General features: G+C 38.9%; 1 protein-coding gene across 4 annotated transcripts; it reads right to left on the minus strand.

Annotated features, from left to right (window-relative positions):
• Positions 1-556: 556 nt before the first annotated feature.
• On the minus strand, positions 557-11,391 carry LOC125517412 (putative U-box domain-containing protein 53). Of its 4 annotated transcripts, none has more exons than XM_048682608.1 (12): positions 11,215-11,391; positions 7,236-7,391; positions 6,889-7,150; positions 6,548-6,776; positions 6,315-6,465; positions 6,019-6,204; positions 5,074-5,101; positions 4,220-4,653; positions 3,857-4,126; positions 3,274-3,440; positions 2,979-3,188; positions 557-1,172 (listed from the first exon to the last, which is right to left on the minus strand). In XM_048682608.1, the coding sequence occupies exons 2-12, from the start codon at positions 7,335-7,337 to the stop codon at positions 1,166-1,168; spliced, it is 2,046 nt and encodes a 681-aa protein (XP_048538565.1). In that variant the 5' UTR covers positions 7,338-7,391; positions 11,215-11,391; the 3' UTR covers positions 557-1,165. The 4 variants fall into 4 exon arrangements, with proteins under 4 accessions (XP_048538565.1, XP_048538564.1, XP_048538566.1 ...); XM_048682607.1 differs by having other exon boundaries at positions 7,236-7,374; positions 11,215-11,390; XM_048682609.1 differs by having other exon boundaries at positions 6,889-7,147; positions 7,236-7,374; positions 11,215-11,389.
• Between the last annotated feature and the right edge of the window lie 8,375 nt (positions 11,392-19,766).

The following is a 19,766-nucleotide window of genomic DNA, read 5'->3' on the forward strand; positions in this document are numbered from 1 at the left end:
AGTATATATCGTGGGCGGTTTTGTTATCCTGACTGTGTCCAGTGCTTTGGATAGGAAAAATAACCACATCCGATGGTGGTATTATAGGTGACTTTGTTCTGTTTGGTCACAACCACTTCCCGGGGGGGGGGGGGGGGGGGAGGCGCTCCTAATGTTCGTTTTTCTACTAGTGAATGTGACAAAATGCCTCTTTTATGTGACAATGAAAGTGCAATCCAGATCACTGAGAACCCCATGCAACATAGCTAAACCAAGAATATTTATATTGTCATCATTTTCTTCACGATCATGTGGCACACAAAGACATTGAAATTTTGCATGTTGGCACCAAGAAGCAACTTATCGATATTTTCACCAAGCTGCTTGATGAAGCTATATTCTGTGAGTTAAGCTTAGAGTGCTTGTTCCAATAAAGAAGATGTAGTTTGCATGTGTGGTAGTTTATCGGCTCCATATCAAGAGGGCACACCACCTTCTTGGCATCATTGATACTTTTAGGCAGCACGTTAGGTTCATATCGAGGGACGTGTCCGTGCTATTGGTTGTTGCCTTGATGTCCACAAGATTGATTGTGACACTAAGGCGGGTGTGTTTCGGCTTGCAACCCATGTACAATGGAGTTTTTGAGTCTTTCTAAGAGTCTCTAGTTTGGCAGCCTCTCCACAAGCCCCTCTCTCACTGGTAGTCTCTTCCATAATCAACTCTTGCACATGAGGGCCCTAGACCATTCCGGCCAACTTTCCTCCTATGTGTGTCGTGTCCGCTTCAGCTTCTTCATGTCCATTGGACACTTCACTGATTAGGCCTCTTCATGTCCATTAGACTATTCATCATGTCCGGCCTCTTGGTGCTCCATCTCCCTTCTTATTCTGAGTCTACATGCCCTGCTTCTTCATCTGACATCCAATCATCCTCCTCAACATGACTTGCCATCTTGTACAACCAGGCATGAAACCATTTACAACAAGTGTTGATGCAACTTGCCAGAGTCAAGTGTATACAGAGAATAATGTTTCCGCAAACACAACATGTACAACATATTTTTTTGGCACCCCTTTGTGTCATATCTTGCACCGCAACCTCTAAGAACTTAGTCAAACCTTGAAAGGAATTTTTTGACACCCAGGGTCTGGTTTTATACATCCAACTTTGATCCATCTTTCCATCACCACCTATAACAAATACATAATTGAATTCATTAGTTTATTCTAAAAAGATGCAAATTTGAATTTTTGGCATGATCTTTGCTAAAATGGGACGTATTGAGTGCCAAAAATTCAATGAAATGAAAATGAATCAGCATTTCGTCAGAATGTTGGCGCTTATTTGTATTCCTTGAAAAAGAAAGACAACAAAGAGGAAGCAAATTCATCGCGAGCAACCAAATGTTGCCTCGGCTCAATGGCCCTGGCATAACACAACCAAATATATGCCCATACTATACTCATGCGTCATATGTCTTGCAAAAATACTCGCCGAAAAGTATCCAATGTGGTGGTGAAGGTTGAATCGATGATGCGTCTTAGCTAATTAATTAAGGAAGGTAGCCAACAAACTTATTATGGAGGGGGTGGGGGTTGTTTAATTTGGTGGGCCCAGCTACTTCCACCTAGATTAACGAGGGTAGAGAGAGAAAGAGAGTGTTTGTAATGGAGATGGGAGAGAGAGAGTGTGTGTGTGTGGGTATTAATGGATGGGTTAAGATGGCAAAGAGAGTGAGAGTGGCTAGCTACATGAAAAAATGGGTCCCATAAGGTGGTAGAGGTGGCTAGATGGGAAATGGTGGAAGAGGAGTAAGAGGGAGAAGGAGATGAGGTTGGAGAAGTGAAAGTGACGAAGAAGATGGGTGGGAAAAGCTACTAGCCCAACCACCTCAATTATTGCGATTGCACTAGTGGCGTGCGGCGATATGAACCCGCCACCGGTAACTTTGATCAAATTTGATCATAGGGCGAAATATACGTGTGGCGGTCAGCGATATGTGCCCTCCAAGTGGTACTAGTACACCGGCGAGCAACCTAGGAGCACCCGCCACTCGTGCATTTAACCCACGGCTACTTTGGTAAGAATTTACTAGCAGCAGGTGAAATTTTGGGTCTGCCACTGATGTGTATACACCAATGGCGTTTATAATTCCTACCCGCCACTAGTATTTGACCAAGATACCAATGGTGGGGTCCTGAGCCTACCCATCACGAATGTGACCCTACTTATATTTTTTTCTTAGTAGTGATTTATTGGATAAAGATATAATACAACAAAAAAGATGAGAGATATTAAAACATCAGCCTATCTGTTTGGTAGACTCTTATTGATAATCACCTACTCCTACGAAGCCTAGGTTGAACAGAGTAAGAAAGTCAATCATTCACCTAACCGTCCATCTTCCCAAGTGTACCTAAAGAGGTCACCGTAAAATAGGCCATTGTATTTTAGCTAAAATATATTAATATCTTATAAAAGGAAAAATATCGCCAAACTTATCACAAAAATGCAAAACCACCAATCATCTATATGGTACATCCTCCTTTTATTAGTATCATGGGATATCAGTGACTAGCTTAAAAATATATGGTGGTGTCACGAGATTGTAAATATTACACTGGTACAGACATGAAACAATAAAATTATTGTTTGAATTCAATCAAACGGGATTAGAACCATATTGTTTCTAATCATGGAGTATTAATATTATCATATTTCATCATATTATAATTTAAGTTTCTTGCACTTAAGATGATGCCCTCATTTCCTGGGACCTCCTACCCAAACGCATATGCGCTGGCCAACCCAATGAAGACCACTTGGAGTTCAGTAAACTGCTAGATTTTTATTTTATGTTTAACAGGTGATCAGTTTTCTAAACAAGACACGTGAACAGTATGTTGAATGCATCACTTGCAAAAAAAAAGTATGTTGAATGCATCCCTAATTCTCTATTGCAGGACTTACAAAAGGGAAAGCGAAAAATCAATCACCTGCAATGCATCACATGCCTTCTAGACGGATCGCCAAAGTTGAGCGAGCTGTTATGGTACATCCCACTGCCTTTATCATTCGAACCGTACATACGGATTGGGTACTCATAAGTAGTATCATACACGTTTACCATGATGGATTGCTTCCCCGCAAGCTGATGAAGCAACTTATCAACAAGTGCTTCCATATCAATTATGGCACCTAGATAGCTGTTTGCAAGCAAAAGCAACCAGTTAGAGAATCTGTTGCATATATAACATATTGGCTTTAATAAGATGCTCGTGTAGATTTTACCCTATGGCAGCTTGGGTGAGCTCCTGCGGCCTCGCATTTACAACGGCCTCGGACGTGTACACAGAGTATGTCAAGATCACACCGATGCGGCCATTCAGTAGCTGGAAAGGAGCAGTCAGAGCACCCCTCCCAGATTCTCTAGCTCGTATGATGTTTTCGCGATCATCCTGTACGAAAGCAAACCAAATGCCCCTCTTTAGCATCAAACAATGTTCCCAGGAAAATTAGCATGACACATAATTGATTCCGAATATACAATTATTCCTCAAAATAAATTAAACCAAGATAATAAATAACCACACTGTAAGTTATTTTTTTTTTTGAGGGAAGGCCATCATGGCTAGTTTTAACCACACTGTAAGTTGGTAAAAGAAAATACTGTTAAAACACATGCAACAGCGCTGAGCTGTAAAACCACATGGTGAGCACCAACAGTTCCGGTTTTATACGGACGGCGGGCACTAGGCTAAAGGATAAATCTAGTTAGCTTGACAGTGGGAAAAAAAGGAAACAACCGAGATATATACGAAAGCAAGCAAATCCTCATTTTTCAAAAAAAAAAAGCAAGCAAATCCTCACGCACAGCGCCGGAGAGCATGTCAAATGAGATGACGTTCTTGTAGGCGTCCTGCGCGAAGATGACAGGGGCGTACTCCTCGTCCGGCTCGCGGATCATCGCCCCGGCGGCGTCCCCCTCCCCCTGCGAATTCGGGGAGTACATCTTCTTGATGCTCCACCCCTGCTGCCGCTCGAACTGGTCCCGCTCGGCGTGCGTGACCCGCACCGCGTAAGCGACCCCGCTTGTCAGCGGCCGCTCGAACGCCGTCCTCTCCATGTACGTCGCGAATGTCACCTGCAGCCAACGAAAACAAACATAAATCGACTCCGCCGTCGCCGTTGAAGGTGGAACGGAGAGCAGAGCGAGAAGAAGTTGAGCCAGCCGTACCTGGTTGATGGAGGAAGGATTCCCGGAGTGGTGGAAGGTGTTGACGAGGATGGCGAGGGCATGGAGGTGGTTCATGCTGACGTTGAACTGATCCTGGAGCATGCGGGCGCGCTCGTCGCACATGCTGGCGAGCGAGTCCCGGCGCTTCTCGACGGCGTTGGAGTTGATGTAGTGGAAGAGGTGGAAGGAGGCGAGCGTGGAGCCGATGATCCAGAGCACCAGCAGCGATCGCCACCACCGCTCCCGCGCCTTGCGCGAGCCGAAGTATTTGCTGTACACGTGGCATCCCAGCATCTTCGTCGACTCCGCCAGCGTGGCACCGGCTCCGAGCGGGGACAAGCGGGAGAAAGGGCCAGCCGGCGCCGACAAAACGTCCCGCGCGCCAACGGGGAAGAAGCTGAGCCGCTCTGGTAGGTGTTTCAAAAACTGATCACCTGTTAAAAATAAAGAAAAGTCTAGCAGTTTACTGAACACCAAGGGTGCTGATAATTTTTTCATCTTAAGTGTCCTCTTTTCACAGAAGAGGTAAGAGTATGTAGTCGATCTGAACATACTCTTACCTCTCCTGTGAAAAGAGGGAGTAAGAGGGGGTAAGAGGGAGCATGCTAAAACTGCTCTTTCTTTAATTCATGATGAAGTTTGGTCGGTGAACATAATTTCTTTCAGTTCTCGATAGACTCAAATTCATTCAACAAGAATGTCTGGGGTCCAGGATGCAATTGCCAGTTAATCACGATCTTGGAGCTACTTAGACTGATGAGAAGATATTGGTTTGGGCAATAGCAACTTGAAATTAGAGACCAGATGATATTCTAGGTTTTTTCTTGACGAACTATATTAATCAAGATAATTACCTGAGTTCCAGCTTCGTTTCTTGGCGATCTGCATATACAGGCATACAGCACTTAAGATGATTAGTCCTTTATAAAGGCATCTTGTAAGTTGTGTACAAAATGGAATCTACTCTTTAAAAAGAGTTTACATCAATAATACTATACAGTAGCATCAAATGATTTTTTTTTTCATCTTAGAAAATAAATTTGTTGTGACTTAATATATATCAAACCCAACATTAACATTGCACTATATGTAGTTCAAAATTGATATCATTTAGTGGGTGGGCGCGGGGCTCTGTTTTTTTTTCAAAAGCAATTTGGTGAAAGATATATATTTTCCTAATCACTATAGTAGCTTATTAATTAGTAGGAGTACATCAGTTTGATTCGGTAGTTTAATCTAGACCTCACTGAAAATTGTGTTTATTAAGAAAAATTTGGTGAAAGATATATATATTTTCCTAATCACTATAGTAGCTTAATTAGTTAGTAGGAGTACCGTGTCAAAATTATCTAAAACACAATTTTCAGTGAGTTCTATATTAGTTAGTAGGAGTACACCATCATTTGATTTCAGATTTCTACGGAAAATATTTTCTTAATATAATACTTACATATTTTTTACTTATATATTCATATGAAAAGTAATGGTCATAATTCATGTTGGACACGGTGTCCATGTCTAAAACACCATCTATTTCCAAATGGGCGGATTAATTATCAACTTTGCCTACTTATCACTCCCATAATAAATGTACAAAACGACTACTAGGTAAAGAACAAAATGAAATTATTAAGTAAGCATTCATCATGAGTGGGAAGTTCGTGTGGGTAATTATAGAGGATATGTGATGCGGTCAATCACGTGTACCTCCTTCTCAGAAATGACAATTGTGGCACTAGTGGCCACATACATGATCAATATGGAAAGGGGTGTAATATGTTTCTGCCCAACGTATATACCTGGCTTGTAGATAAACTTTCTGTTGTATCAACCATGTTCAGTTTATCAACAATTTCGGCAATATTAGGCCTTTTCTCACGCGTGTTTTCCACGCAGCTTAATGCTATTTTGATGCATGTTGTAACTTGCTCTGGTGTGTACGACGACATTGTGTCTTGTAACCGTTTTTCCCAGTTTTCATGCACCTACAAAGTTGGAACGCAATGCGAAAGGTGGCATGAAAATTAATGCATCACAATATGAATATAATATATGTGGAAAAAATTGTTTTCATAATACAAGATATCTTCCATACATGCTTAATAAATTCTTCTAGAGACATGCGTGCACATTTGGAGTAGCCGTCATATCCAGCCACTATCCTCGTGATCGTAACACCCAAACTGAATATATCAAACTTTGATGTAATTTCGCGTCTCTCGATGAATTCTGGTGGCATGTATCCACTGCATGGTATGTATCCAATGCACTTTCTTTCAATATTTTTCCAGACAAGCTGATTATATATCATGAGGCATATCAACTTACATTGTTCCTATGACTTTGATTGTGACATAGGTTCGTGCTGAGGGGAAGAGTCTCGACAAACCAAAATCTCCAATTTTGGGGACCATATTCTCGTCCAACATTATATTCTCGGGTTTCAAGTCAAGATGGTAAATAGGATCTTTGGATCCATTGTGAAGATAATTTAAGCCCTCACAAATGCCCTTAATAATTTTGAAGCGGGTGTGCCAATTGAGTCCGCACGATTCATCTGTGGAAGTAAACATGCATCATATTACCAAGACGCTAAAAATAATAATAATAAGGCTAATTTTGATTTACATGCAAAATAATAATAAGGTTTAAGTAGAGCACCATCATACCTGAAATGTGCTTGTCAAGGCTTCCACCCTTCAAGTATTCGAAGCATAGAACTTTTTCATCCGAATGGGCAAAAACATACTTATCATTGAGCTTAACGCGTTCATTTTTTACATTATAACAGTAGCCAATCAGCCGGGTAACATTTGGATGTTGGGCCTTCATAAGATTATTAAACTCGTTCGTAAATTGCGTGTCATCAAGCCCAGGCACGGGATAAAGCCTTTTGAGAGCAATCTCTTCCCCATCAGCCAGCACTCCCTGCTACATTGGTTCATGAAGGTGCATACAATTATATCATTTTGAAATTATAACAAGATCGACGTAGGTAATAATCATATTGGCATACCTTGTAAACTACTCCATAGCCACCATGACCAATGATGTGCTTCTCAGAAAAATTATCCGTAATTTCTTTTAGTAACTGGAGTGAAAACTCCTTTGTCGTCATGGTATAACGCTAGCTTGGACGTCTTCTGTTTATCTCTCTAATAACATGGAAACCCTTTCACATAGTTAGCATATATGCATACAAATTGTATGGAAAGAATAGACATGACCGCTACCAAGCTCGCAAAACACCAAGCACGTGACATGGCAGCAACGACCCAATGCCTCAGCGCGGCATCCTTGTTGGCCAGCATCTTTCTCCGACACCACCGGCCAGGTCATTAATAGTGGCTCGGGGAGTCTCTATGGATGAGAGAGAGCAAATGGTGGCGACTAAGTTAGGGCTAGTTTGTACACAGAAGGTCCCGCCATTTTGAGTTGGAGTTGGAGGATTCAGGCCTCCAAGGAGGCCTTCCAGATGCGTGTGGCGGATTCTCGGCATGAAGGGCCTTATGGTTGCAACTTAGTAAAGCGAAATACCAGTAGGGTCATTCTCTTCTTGCCTGCGTTCATAGAGGTAGGGGAGGTTTTCAGTTTTATAAGTCTCTCTAATCAATCAAACATGGTATTCTCCTTGGGCTCAGCATCATCATAGGCAATGGAGAAGGGACCATCTTCTCGCTGGACCAATGGCTTGGCAGGTTTCCGCTTTGCACGAGTTTCCTGATCTTTTTGCGATCTGCTCAGACCTGATGATTCTGATTTCCTTGGCCACCCACAATAAGAATTGGAACATACCATTTCGATAATCCAAGGAAACCGTAGCTTCGGATGCCTTATGGGTGGCCCTCCCACCAATGCTACCGGACACTCCGGGCGTCATATCCTACCACCTGACCTCGTTGGGGCTCTTCTATGTTGGCTTGGCATACCGCTACCCGCTTCCTATGGAGAGTTGACCGTGGGTCTCTGGGGCCTAAGTTAAGTTCTTGGAAAGTAGGGCCAACTGTACTTGTTGGGAGGAAATGCCTCTTATGGTTAGTGTTCGTGGTGATGACCTAAACCCGTCGGACGACTCATAACAAGATGATCATCAAGCATGTCTTTTTTACGATGTACCTCTAACTCTGTGTTTGATTTTTGGCCTTCTTGCAGCACTGACAACCACATGGGCTGGTAGGGCAGCATGATGGATTCTCTGATTGCAGTGGGCCGCCGTCTTGCGTCACCTCCTAGCCATTGACCTATCGGCTTGATGGAGCCTTGCGTTGGCTTTTCCTTTTGTTTTTAGGAGTGTATATTTTGTTATCCCAACATATAGTTTTTACTATACTTCAGCTTGCTGTATAGACTTGATTTTTTTGAGGGGTTGTTGTATAGACTTTTTTTAGAGGGTCCTGTATACACACATGTATAAACGTATGTGCAAAACTTCACAATATTTTACTTTCACATGTGGCGTATAAAAATATAAATATATATTTTCCAATGGGTCGCTTTTGTTTATTTTTTGGCCAGAATTTTGTTCTTTGTACAGATTACAAATTAATAAACAAAATTTCATGGATCCCTAGTAAATACATTCAAGTTTTCACATAAATTTTTTGATTTTTCTAGAAACTTCTAAATATATATAAAAAAAACTAGCACTATGGTACCTGAGCACCAAATGTTTGCTCTCGGTTGTGTACGTCCCTTCTATTAGCTTATGACAGAATACAAATCAGTTGCCGTTGCAGTTGATATGTTTTGTTCAAGATGAGCACACTGCAGTTCGTTCTTGTCAACAACTGCTGTCTGTCAGCTCTCTCTTTTGAAAAGAAAAAAAATAACGTCTATATAAAACACTTTCTAAAACTGTTGATGACAATTTAGAAAGAATGCTTATAAATTTGTAAATAATGTTTAGACATTAAAATTTATAAACGTTTACCACATTAGAAAATGTTAATGGAAAGTAAAAAATTGTTCGTGCAATTTTACACGTTCATGCCATTTAAGAAAAATGTTCATGTCATTAAATATGTTTTTGATTTTTTTTAAAAGTCATGAAAATTTAAAATTGTGATCATGTAATTCTTAAATTTGTTTGTAACATAAAAATATTGTCCATGAAATTTTAAAAATATTCACCCATTCAAAAATATTTTCATGAAATTTTAATGTTCATGAAATGTACAAAATTGTCCGCACAATTTTTCTAAAAACATATCTGTGCCAGAAAAATGTTCATTAGCACTCAGGAAATGTTCACATGTTATAAAAAAATGTGGAGTTTTTGAAAAACGTTCAATATGTGTTTACAAATGGTCATTGTCTATTAAAAAATGTTAAATATGAATTTTAAAAATGTTCAACACGTATTTGGATAAAGTTTAAGCATGTATCGAAAAATGCTGACCGTGTATATGAAAAATGTTCAACCTGTATACGTTAAATGTTCACTATGTAAAAGTTGATATGTATTCCAAAAATGAAAAGGAAAAGTGTAAACATGGATAATGTTAAAACAGAAATGGAAAAAAATATCAAGTTTCAGAAGAACAGTAAAGAAACAAAAGAAAACTGGACACAAGAGCTACTACCACAAGTCCACAACACGACCGCATGGCATGGAACGCCAGTGCGCTAACAAAAACCAGCACCCTAATCCAAACGGGGGAAAAGACCAAGTTGTCTATGCGCCACATGCTTGCCCATCAAGCGATCCTGGGTCGTAGTCTTGGCGCATTCATGTATTTTAAACCCTATTGTTTTTCCTTTTATGATTTTCAAGATAAACAACTGTTACGTGCCTCTTCTTGATCTAGTTCATCGATTCAGGGAGATTGGGGTAGAGGAATTTGGGGATTCGGGGAGAGAGGAGGAACTAGGGTTCGGGAAATAGAGGAAGGGAAAATGGGAAAGACTACACCCAGTCACTTCTGCGATACCGATCACCCTCCTCGCTTGACTACTTTTTTTTTTGAGACAACCTCGCTTGACTACATATCACATTTCCCAGGTCGTTGGGTCGAATACACGGTTGGGCCGCTTCTTTCTCTTCGGCCGGCTCGGCCCATCAGATGAACCTGCCTGACGTGGTGTCCTCATGCGTGACAACAAGTGTAAACGTCGCATCACTTTAGAAAAACTTGTAGAGCTCTCATTTTATAACAAAGGTAAGATACAGTTTCGTTTTTTTAGGGTAAAGGTAAGGTACAGTTTGCACGTACTGAGACAAGCATACTGAGATTGAAGGGAACTGATCAGTCTAAGACAAAGTTTACTAGAGCTCTCGCTTGTGCAAGAAAATAGACACAGACGATCTTCACTGGTTTTCAGATCAGATTTTACTAAGCCATGCATAACTGCTTATTTATACTCCTGTTTAGGTACTGTATTATCTCTTACAAATGTCTATAGCTATGTAGATCGAATTGACAGATCTTATGGTATGTAACTCTAATGATTATGATCTACCATTAAAGGATGGTCCATCAAATCGAGGACTGTTTTCAATACATCTCACTGTTTCTTTTGTATTATGTATTTAGTGTACTACAATGGATAGGTAGATAGATTAGATCTTATACACCGCTAATTATAAAGTATATGAAGTCCTGTCCGCGGACTAGGACGAGCGATACGAGATTTGACGGGCATCAAATAAGGTTTTTTTAGACAAGGGCATCATAATAAGTAAGTTAAAGGAAATAGAACCCAGGACTTGAGGCATCGATATATACATACATATGTGAAGATGTGTGTGCAGATCGGGCAGGGAAATGATCAGATCTAGAAAAAGGACCTGTGTGAAGCTTGAAGGACAAAGCTATTCATTGGATTTATAGTCTGCGTATGCATCAAGAAACAGAGCTAGAACAGGAAGGAATCTATCAAACGAAAACGATAACAGCAGCTTGCCGCTGGCCACTTGCATAAGGGGATCATCAAACACAAATTGGGCCACAAAAGATGCTTAATTTAGTTGGTAAAAGCACAGAGTTTGCATCTACCTGCAGGAGATCCAAGATTCCAAGGTGCCGCCAGGGGGGGTATGGAGCAGGTCGAAGAGTTTGCTAGTTGACGGGAAGGATATGGCATAGTATGTAGGATCCCTCGCACTTATACAAGCATGATCTTTGTAGTGATTGGACTACATTTTCTCGTTTAATTTATTCTGCGACAATTAAGTAATTTAGCAGCTGGCTTGGTTAAGCCGTCGACGCTGCCTCTTGGAAATTAGCTGATCTGAGGGCAATATGAAAGTACGACTTGACCACGATCGGGCCAGGCCACTTGTAAAAATATGAATATATGCTCACACGTGGCCTGCGCTAAGATAAGAACTAGACTTGTAATATACAAAATGCAGGCCGGCATACACGACAACAAGACAAGTCAAAAATATCATCCGTCAGCTCTTACCGAGATATCCCTAAAAAAAAGGCTCTAACCAAGACAGAGAGTCTGTAGATAAGTTCTTTTTTTTCCTGATAAATAATTTTTATTTTTTTTGTGAGAAAAATAGTGTTTTATTAACTAAAAAAAATATAACATCAACAGGCTACAAAACCAGTTAAGATGAGTAACTTTCCACCTCTGCATAGTTTAAGATGTACATAGTCAAACATCAAATGTCCGACAAAAGAAAAGATAAAAACCCGAAAATATGGGCAACCGTAAAGCAATATAGGACCGGCACTATGTCATTCATATTGGGTAAAAACCTCTATAGCCAACCGCATACACATTGCATTGAACATGGGTTAGTACTCTGTTGGGTGTAGCGTAAACCACGTACAAAGACAATGCGTACAGCGAAAAATTACCTTCAAAACAGTAGAGTTTTTGCAACTAAAAATAATATCATTTATACATTGGTACAGCGATCATAATAAGACCGAAGCGACCATAATAAGACAGAAGCAACCATCATTGTTAATGTTTTCAACCTATTTGCAATTCCGTTCACCAAGTATCATAAATATTGATAACAACACAAAAATGAACTTGCACTAAAAGAAAAAGTGTTTGATTGTCTTGTCGCGATTACAGAAACTACAGTTCTCGCTTCATTGCCAATTGCGATGAGTGAGATTGTCTTTAGTTATTACGAGTCCCCTTATTAAGACATCACATATAAATCTTAACTTTTACTGGAATCTTTGACTTCCAAATTTGATTATTATTATCCATTAAAATCTTTGAGTGCGTAAGTGCATGGTACATAGAGTTGATTATGAAGGACATACCATAGTGAGATACAAGAAAAACACATCTGATCATTGTGTCGGGCTAATCAGATCCAAACGGGATAGAAGATTTTTCCATGACATAAGGCGGGGGCAAATCAAATCCCACCTAAATGATATATCTGACAGGATGAATTGAAAACATGCGGAAGAGTACCATTTTTATCATGTACAATGTGGTTCAAGGTTGGACACTATTCCCAAAGAGTGACGTCTCCTAGCCAATTATCCTTTCAGAGTTGTATCTCCAAGCTATCCTTTATCACTAAAGATCCAAAGAAAAAGGTGTTTCTTTTCCGCTATCGGACCAGCCCAAAGTGCGAGTCTTGAAGTTTTCAACATGCCTGAGACACAACTTTTTGCTCTAGATACTTATTGTGCAACAAAGTTGGTTAAATGTCATCCTGAGTAAATAGTTTGAACAACCATTTACTAAGTAAGAAATATTTTTTTTGCGGGAATACTTTTAATCTATTTAATTTCAATCATGGTGGTACAACGATCAGAAATGGTAAAAATTAAATCGAGAACCGTAGACCACCTAACGACGATTACAAGTACTGAAGCGAGCCGAAGGCGCACCACCGTCATCTTCCCTCCCTTGCTGGAGCTAGGCAGAACTTATTGTAGTAGACAGTCGGGAAGTCGTCGTGCTAAGAACCATAGGACCAGCGCATCAGAACAACAACCGCCACCGATGAAGAGTAGCGTAGATCAAAATGATCCAACCTGAAGACACATTAACGTAGACGGACGAGTACTAGATCTGAGTAGATCCACCAAAGATAGACCTGCAGGAGACACATCTCCGCACACCCACTGATGATGCTAGACGCACCACCGGGATGGGGCTAGGCGGGATTCTCTAAGTCGGACACAAGTAAAAAGTAATTCTTAACCTGAAGGTCATGAATGCCTAGACCACCTTAGAGCATCTCCACTAGCCCCCAGGACATCTTTTTAGACTCAATTTTAGGCTCGGCGCTTTTTACCGAAAAACGGCCCAGCCACGCCCCCAACGCCCCTCAGGGCGTCAAAATAGCGTCGGCAAACTCATGTGAAATCTGACACGTTGGGGGGTCTCTTGGGGGCGCCGGCGGAAGTTTCGAGTCTCACCACATGTTTTTTTTCTTGGCCCACTTAATCATTCTCCTCACAAACTTTTGCTTAGGGTGGGGTGTGACTGGGAACATGCCCTTTTTATTTCGCCGGATTTCACTGGATGACCCCTAAGACACCAACTTTTTTGATTCGGTGATGTTCTTGGAGGTGCCAACGGCTAGAGATGCTCTTAGTCTTTCGGTCTACTAACCAGGCTCCTTTTGCTAAGCCTATACGGTTAGACCCATGGTCGGACCATCATCATGGTGTTTCCAGATGAGAGGGATAATATCATCATCGGGTATGAAATCATCCTCCTCAAGCACGAGTGGAAAGCTGTATCCATTTAGCTTGACAATAACCCCGACAGAGACCGAGGTAATTCCAACATTGCCGTTGTTTCGAAACATGTTTAGATTTAGCATATCCACCTGAAAGTGTACAATGGCACGGCGGCGCAGGAAGATCAAGTCAACCTCGCGAGTTGCATGGTTGACGGATCCCACAAATCAAGAAAGTGGCGAATTGGTGATGAAACCTCGGTATCGTGTACCCAAAGTAGTTTCAACAGACTATATCGCGGCCTCAAATAGGATTCATATGGCCATTCACGGATACTCCTTTCGTTCCTAAATATAAGTCTTTTTAGAGATTTCAATATCGACTATATATGGATGTATATAGACATATTTTAAAGTATAGATTCACTCATTTTGTTTCGTATGTAATCATTATTGAAATCTCTCAAAGGACTTATATTTAGGAATGGAGAGAGTAGCAATTATGGACATTGTGAGATTTGACCTTGAATATCCAACGTCTGCAAAATCTCCATAGATGGGAAAGTGGCTAATTAGCATGAGGAACGACTTCTTTATTCTTGATTGCAATTAAACTCAATTGTTTTAGTGTGGGATATAGATGTATCCACAATTCATTTAGAGATTCTTGTTTAAAAGAATGAAAAAAGTTTAATAGAGAACTCCCCTTCCATGGAATTAAGACCGAGGCGATTTTAGCAACCTCAACCTCCACAACGCCGGCGATCACCAAACCTCCAGATATCATAATCGGACCAGTCGGAGAAGAAGTTGGTGACAGGTGCTCCTTAAAAACTTAGTTCGACAGGCATGCTCCTTAAAATACGAATCTGTAGATAAATTCCAGAGGGAGCAAATAATTGAGAATCTTCAGCGTTATGCAAGATAGCATAGGCCTTCCACAGTGTATCATTTCCATCGATGCAAAACTGTACTTTATCCTTACTCCGCACAAAGACCAGATTCATCCGAGAAGTGAGGCAAGCAATGATACATGCGAGTCGTTTTTCTAGACGAGCTCATCGCCTGCGAGAAATCGCGAATTGCACTGGGCTGTAACAGCGACGGGCGATCCATCCAGGCAACCGCATACCCTGCCTCGAACCTTTAAATCCATGCAGGCACATGCATTGTAGAGTTTCACATGTAGTTCATTCATACATAATTCTTTATCAGTTTTTTTTTTCAACACAATATAAATTTTTGGTATACATGTGGAACATTGTTTTGATAAATGTTGAATATTTTTTGAATCACAGATTTTTTTTTCAAAGACATGTTTTCAAGATTTTTGTCGAATACATGATAAACATTCATCAAATACACAGTGAACATTTTTTAATGGCACGAAACATTTTTCTCAACTACACAAATATAATTTTTACATTGTACAAACGCTTTCTAAAAATCTCATGAACATATATTTAAAAATCACGAACATTTTTTAGATGGCGCATACACTTTTTTTATGCTACGAAATAAATTTTGAATTTCCTGAAAAATTATTTAATTTTTTAATGTTATTACATTTTTTGTGAAACAACTGAACATGTTTTTTTAATTAAAAAACATTATTCAAATGCTATTAATTTTTTAGAGCTGCTTGAATATTGTTTACACTTCATGAACAATTTTAAATGTGGAATGAACTTTTTAAATTTTGGTAAACAAATTTCTTGAATATATCTATTTACAATTTTTCGAAAATATGAACAAAAATAAAAAAGGAGGTAAAAAGCCGATACACAACTACAAGACACACCCACACTATGATAATGGGCCGACCACTATAGCCTCGCTTGAGGCCAGGCTTGCCCCAATTTCCTATTTGACGCTTGCAGGCTATTCTACAAACAGGTTACAGCCCCTTGATCCTGGGCTCGGCTCATTTACATTTTCTTTATCTTTTCTTCAACTATCAAAAAATGGGCGTACATGAGATAACATACTTGCACACCTCACTTTTCATGCCTACTTACTCTTTTTTATCTTTTCTGTGCGTCAAAATGTAACTCTACAAAAGGGACTCTGGTTTCCTTTTTCTTTCGATATGGTTTGGATGGTTTTTCTATGGTTTATACACGGTTTTATTTCCTGTTTTCTTTTTCTATTTGTTTTTCCTTTTTAAATGCATGACTTTTTTTTCAGATTGATGGATTTTTTTTTCAAATCCGTGAGCCTTTTCAGTTTTCCGCTAACTTTCTAGTGAATGTTTTTTGTAATTTTTATCAATGAACATTTTTTCAGAATCTATGAACTTTTTAATAATCCCTATTTTTTTGAAAATAGATGAATTTTTTTTTTCAAATTCTCAAACTTTATTCAAATCAATCACTTTTTCGAATCAATGAACTTTTTCAAATTTATGATTTTTTTAGAATTGACGAACATTTTCAAATCCATTTTTTTCAAAATTGATGATTTTTCTTCAAATCACGAACTTTTTTAAGAAATTCATGAACATATTTTTTAATCAATGATCTTTTACAAATTTTAAAAAAATTCAATGGTGAAAGTGGTCAAAGGTTCAATGGTCAACTTTATTTGAATCTCTTCATCAACTGTCAAGGTACTACAAAAAACCCCAGAAGTAAATTATTCATTCAGATCCGTAGACCATCTAACGACAACTATTAGCACTGGAGGAAAGTCGAAGGCCACAAAGGACCATCCATCACCGGAGCACGGCAAAGCTTGTTGTAATTAACAATTGGAAAGTTGTCCTGCTAAGGCCCCATAGGGCCAACATACCAGAACAGTATCCACCACCAATGAACAGAAGCGTAGATCGGTTCTGCTAAATAGGCCAGCCCAAACAACCTATACGTAAGCGTTGCCGGGCCGAGCAAGCGCATAAGGCGCGGACGAGGTGCTCTGAAGCTAGTCTCCCTGATCATATTCCACGCACGTGCGTCCGCCGCTTTTTTTTTGAGAATCTGGACCCTTTATTAAATCATAATGTTTCTAGGGATACAAATTATATCAGGCATAGCTACTGGCCACACATGGCGCCCAGATGGAAGAGAGAAAGCCGCCTTGGCAAGGGCGTGAGCCTCGCCATTGTATTGACGCTTCTCGTGGACAAAATCGATAGCTTGAAAGAGGGTTTGCTGGTGCTTGATCTCCCGCAAGACAGTGACATACCGGCATGAAACTTTAGGTGCTAGGTTCGCCACCCCTTCTGCATAGTCGGTAGCCACAACTACTGAAGCTAGGTGTAAATCAAAGGCAAGCGATAGAGCTTCTTTGCATGCTTGCGCTTCTAGGGTAGCCGGATCGACGAGGCCATCAAACACCACGGTTGATGCTCCGAGGTAGCGACCATCCTTGTCTCTGCATATAACTGCTGCCACACCTCGAGCTCCGCTCCTAGCCAACCAGCCATCAACATTCATCTTTGCAGCGTGGCTTGCCGGAGGTAGCCAGGAGCCTCCGCCGCTTGGTTATAGTGTATTTCCGTTACTCGCGCACGCTCCTCCGACTGAGTGGGCCGGCCCATTTAGGAATTGTACTGTGTTTTATTCTGGTGTTCTTCTTTTTCTTTTCCTTTCATTTTCCATTTTTTGTTCTTTTTTCACTTTTTTACTTTTATATGCACAAACTTTTTACAAATTAAAAAAATTATCTAAATTTATGAACCTTTTTTAAAAAACACATGAACATTATTCAAAATCCTGAACTTTCTTTTGAATCCTACAATTTTCTTCAAAATACATGAATACATACAAATTCATGAAAAATTACAAAATTTATGAACCTTTTTTCATAACCAATGAACATTCAAATTTGTGATTTTTTTTCGAAATTGTTGATCTTTTGTTTTGCAAATTTATGTAGTTTTTACAATCCTTGAACATTTTGAAAACAATGCGATAAAATTTTCAAACTCGTGATTTAAAAAAACAGTGAACCTTTTCTGTATCCGTGATTTTTTTTACACTTGTGAACTATTTTCAAAATCTTCAAACATAACCTAAATATGTAAACTTCTAATCGAACCAATGGAAAATTTCAAATCCATGAACTTTGTTTCAAAATCCACGTTTTTGTTTCAAAATCTATGAACTATTTTCGAATTCTAGAACTTTTTGTTTCTATCGATTATCTTTTATTTCAAATCCTCAAAATTAATTGCAATGCGTACCCACCACCGACGCTACATACATTTTGGCAGGCCAAACTATCTCCTTTTTTATTTTTGGAATGTTCTAGATGCTTCCAATACCTGGTTATTATTATTATTATTTTTCTTTCTTTCCTTGTCTTAATTTTGGGTTTTTTTTCTATTTTTATTTGTTTACCTCAATATTTTTATTGCTTTTTCTTGTCTTTCCTTTTTTATTATTCTTTTTTTCTTTTCCGTTTACCTTTTTTTTGTCTCTTATTCCTTTTCAGTTTGTGAACATCTTTGATATTCTTGAATATTTTCAGAAATTGAGAGCATTTGATTAAATCATGAACATTTTACAAATTCACAATGTTTTTTGAAATCGTGAGTTTCTTTTTTAAAATTAAGATCCTTCTTTAAATTCGTTATATTCTTGGAATTCATGATCATTTCTTTACTCATTCACGAATATTTTTACGAAACTTGTGAATATTTCTTTGAATCAGCAAACGTTTTCTGAATCAACGTATATTATTAGAATTTTTGGAACATTTTGTTATATTCGCGATATTTTTCATTTCTATTAACATTTTTAAAGGCATCTATAATTACTGAATCATGAAATTTTTAGAGAACATTGTTTGAATGGATGAACTTTTTTGAAATGTGGGAAAAAAAAATTAAGTTCACGAACATGTTTTTTTGTGTGAACAATTTCTGATTACACAAACATTTGTTAAAATTCACGTACCATTTATGAGTAGGCAATTATTTTCCAAATTATGATTGTTTTTATATGAGAGCATTTTTTTTTCAAAATCATGAAGATTTTGAAATCTGTGAACAGTTTATGATTTCCTGAACTTGTTTCAAAATCATGACTATTTTTATAATTCATGAACATTTATAATTGCTCAAACACTTTTTCTTTAAACATTCGTATTTTTTGAAATTTGGATATTTTTTAAACTTGGAAGTTCTTTGAAATCATGAATTATTTTAAAGTAGAAAAAGCAAAACAAAAAGATCAAAACTGAAAAAAAAACAGGTGGCATCCAGCCTCGCAAATGGGTGGTCCCAAAAAGACACGCGTGTGAGGGGATGCACATTTCATGACTGATGAAAGCAATTTCTTGTTTCTCTTCCCATCCTTAATAGAAAAGACATGCAATGCTCTTGCGTGTTCTTGGAAAAAAATACTTCTGAAGTTGCTGACACAGGTGCTGAGCAACTTAATTCTGAGAGTTCACTTCTCCGTATTATGAGTATAAATACCATTCATAAGAAAATTTTAAGTGTACATTTTGTAGTGTATGGTTTATCGTGTGTTATAAATATACTCTGATATAAACTACTGGTAACCGAAAATCACGAGCAAATACTGAAAACAATTGGTAATAGAAATTGTCATTCCTACATGTCTAATTTCCACACAATGAAGACGTGCTCTAGTGGTCAGGTGTGCAAAATCGAACCGAAAACTAAAAACAGAACCAAACAACCAAACCGAACCGAAATTTTGGTTTTTCCAGGTTTCAGTGTCAGTTTTGAAATATGAAAACCATTTGCATTTCAGTTTTTTCGGTTAGAAACCGAAAACCATTTGGTTAAACCGAATTAATCGAAATTGAGGATTTTTGGGTTCAAAAGCGTAATGGGTTGCTATAGTATAGTACTCCCTCCATCTCATAATGTAAGACGTTTTTTGACACTGATTAGCTTGATTGTTTTATCCAACGTCCCTTCTTTATCCTTTTCTGATTGTTTTTCCCTTCCTTAATGAA

The sequence above is a fragment of the Triticum urartu genome, chromosome 6 (assembly GCF_003073215.2).
Source record: "Triticum urartu cultivar G1812 chromosome 6, Tu2.1, whole genome shotgun sequence".
NCBI classification, from domain to species: Eukaryota; Viridiplantae; Streptophyta; class Magnoliopsida; order Poales; family Poaceae; genus Triticum; species Triticum urartu.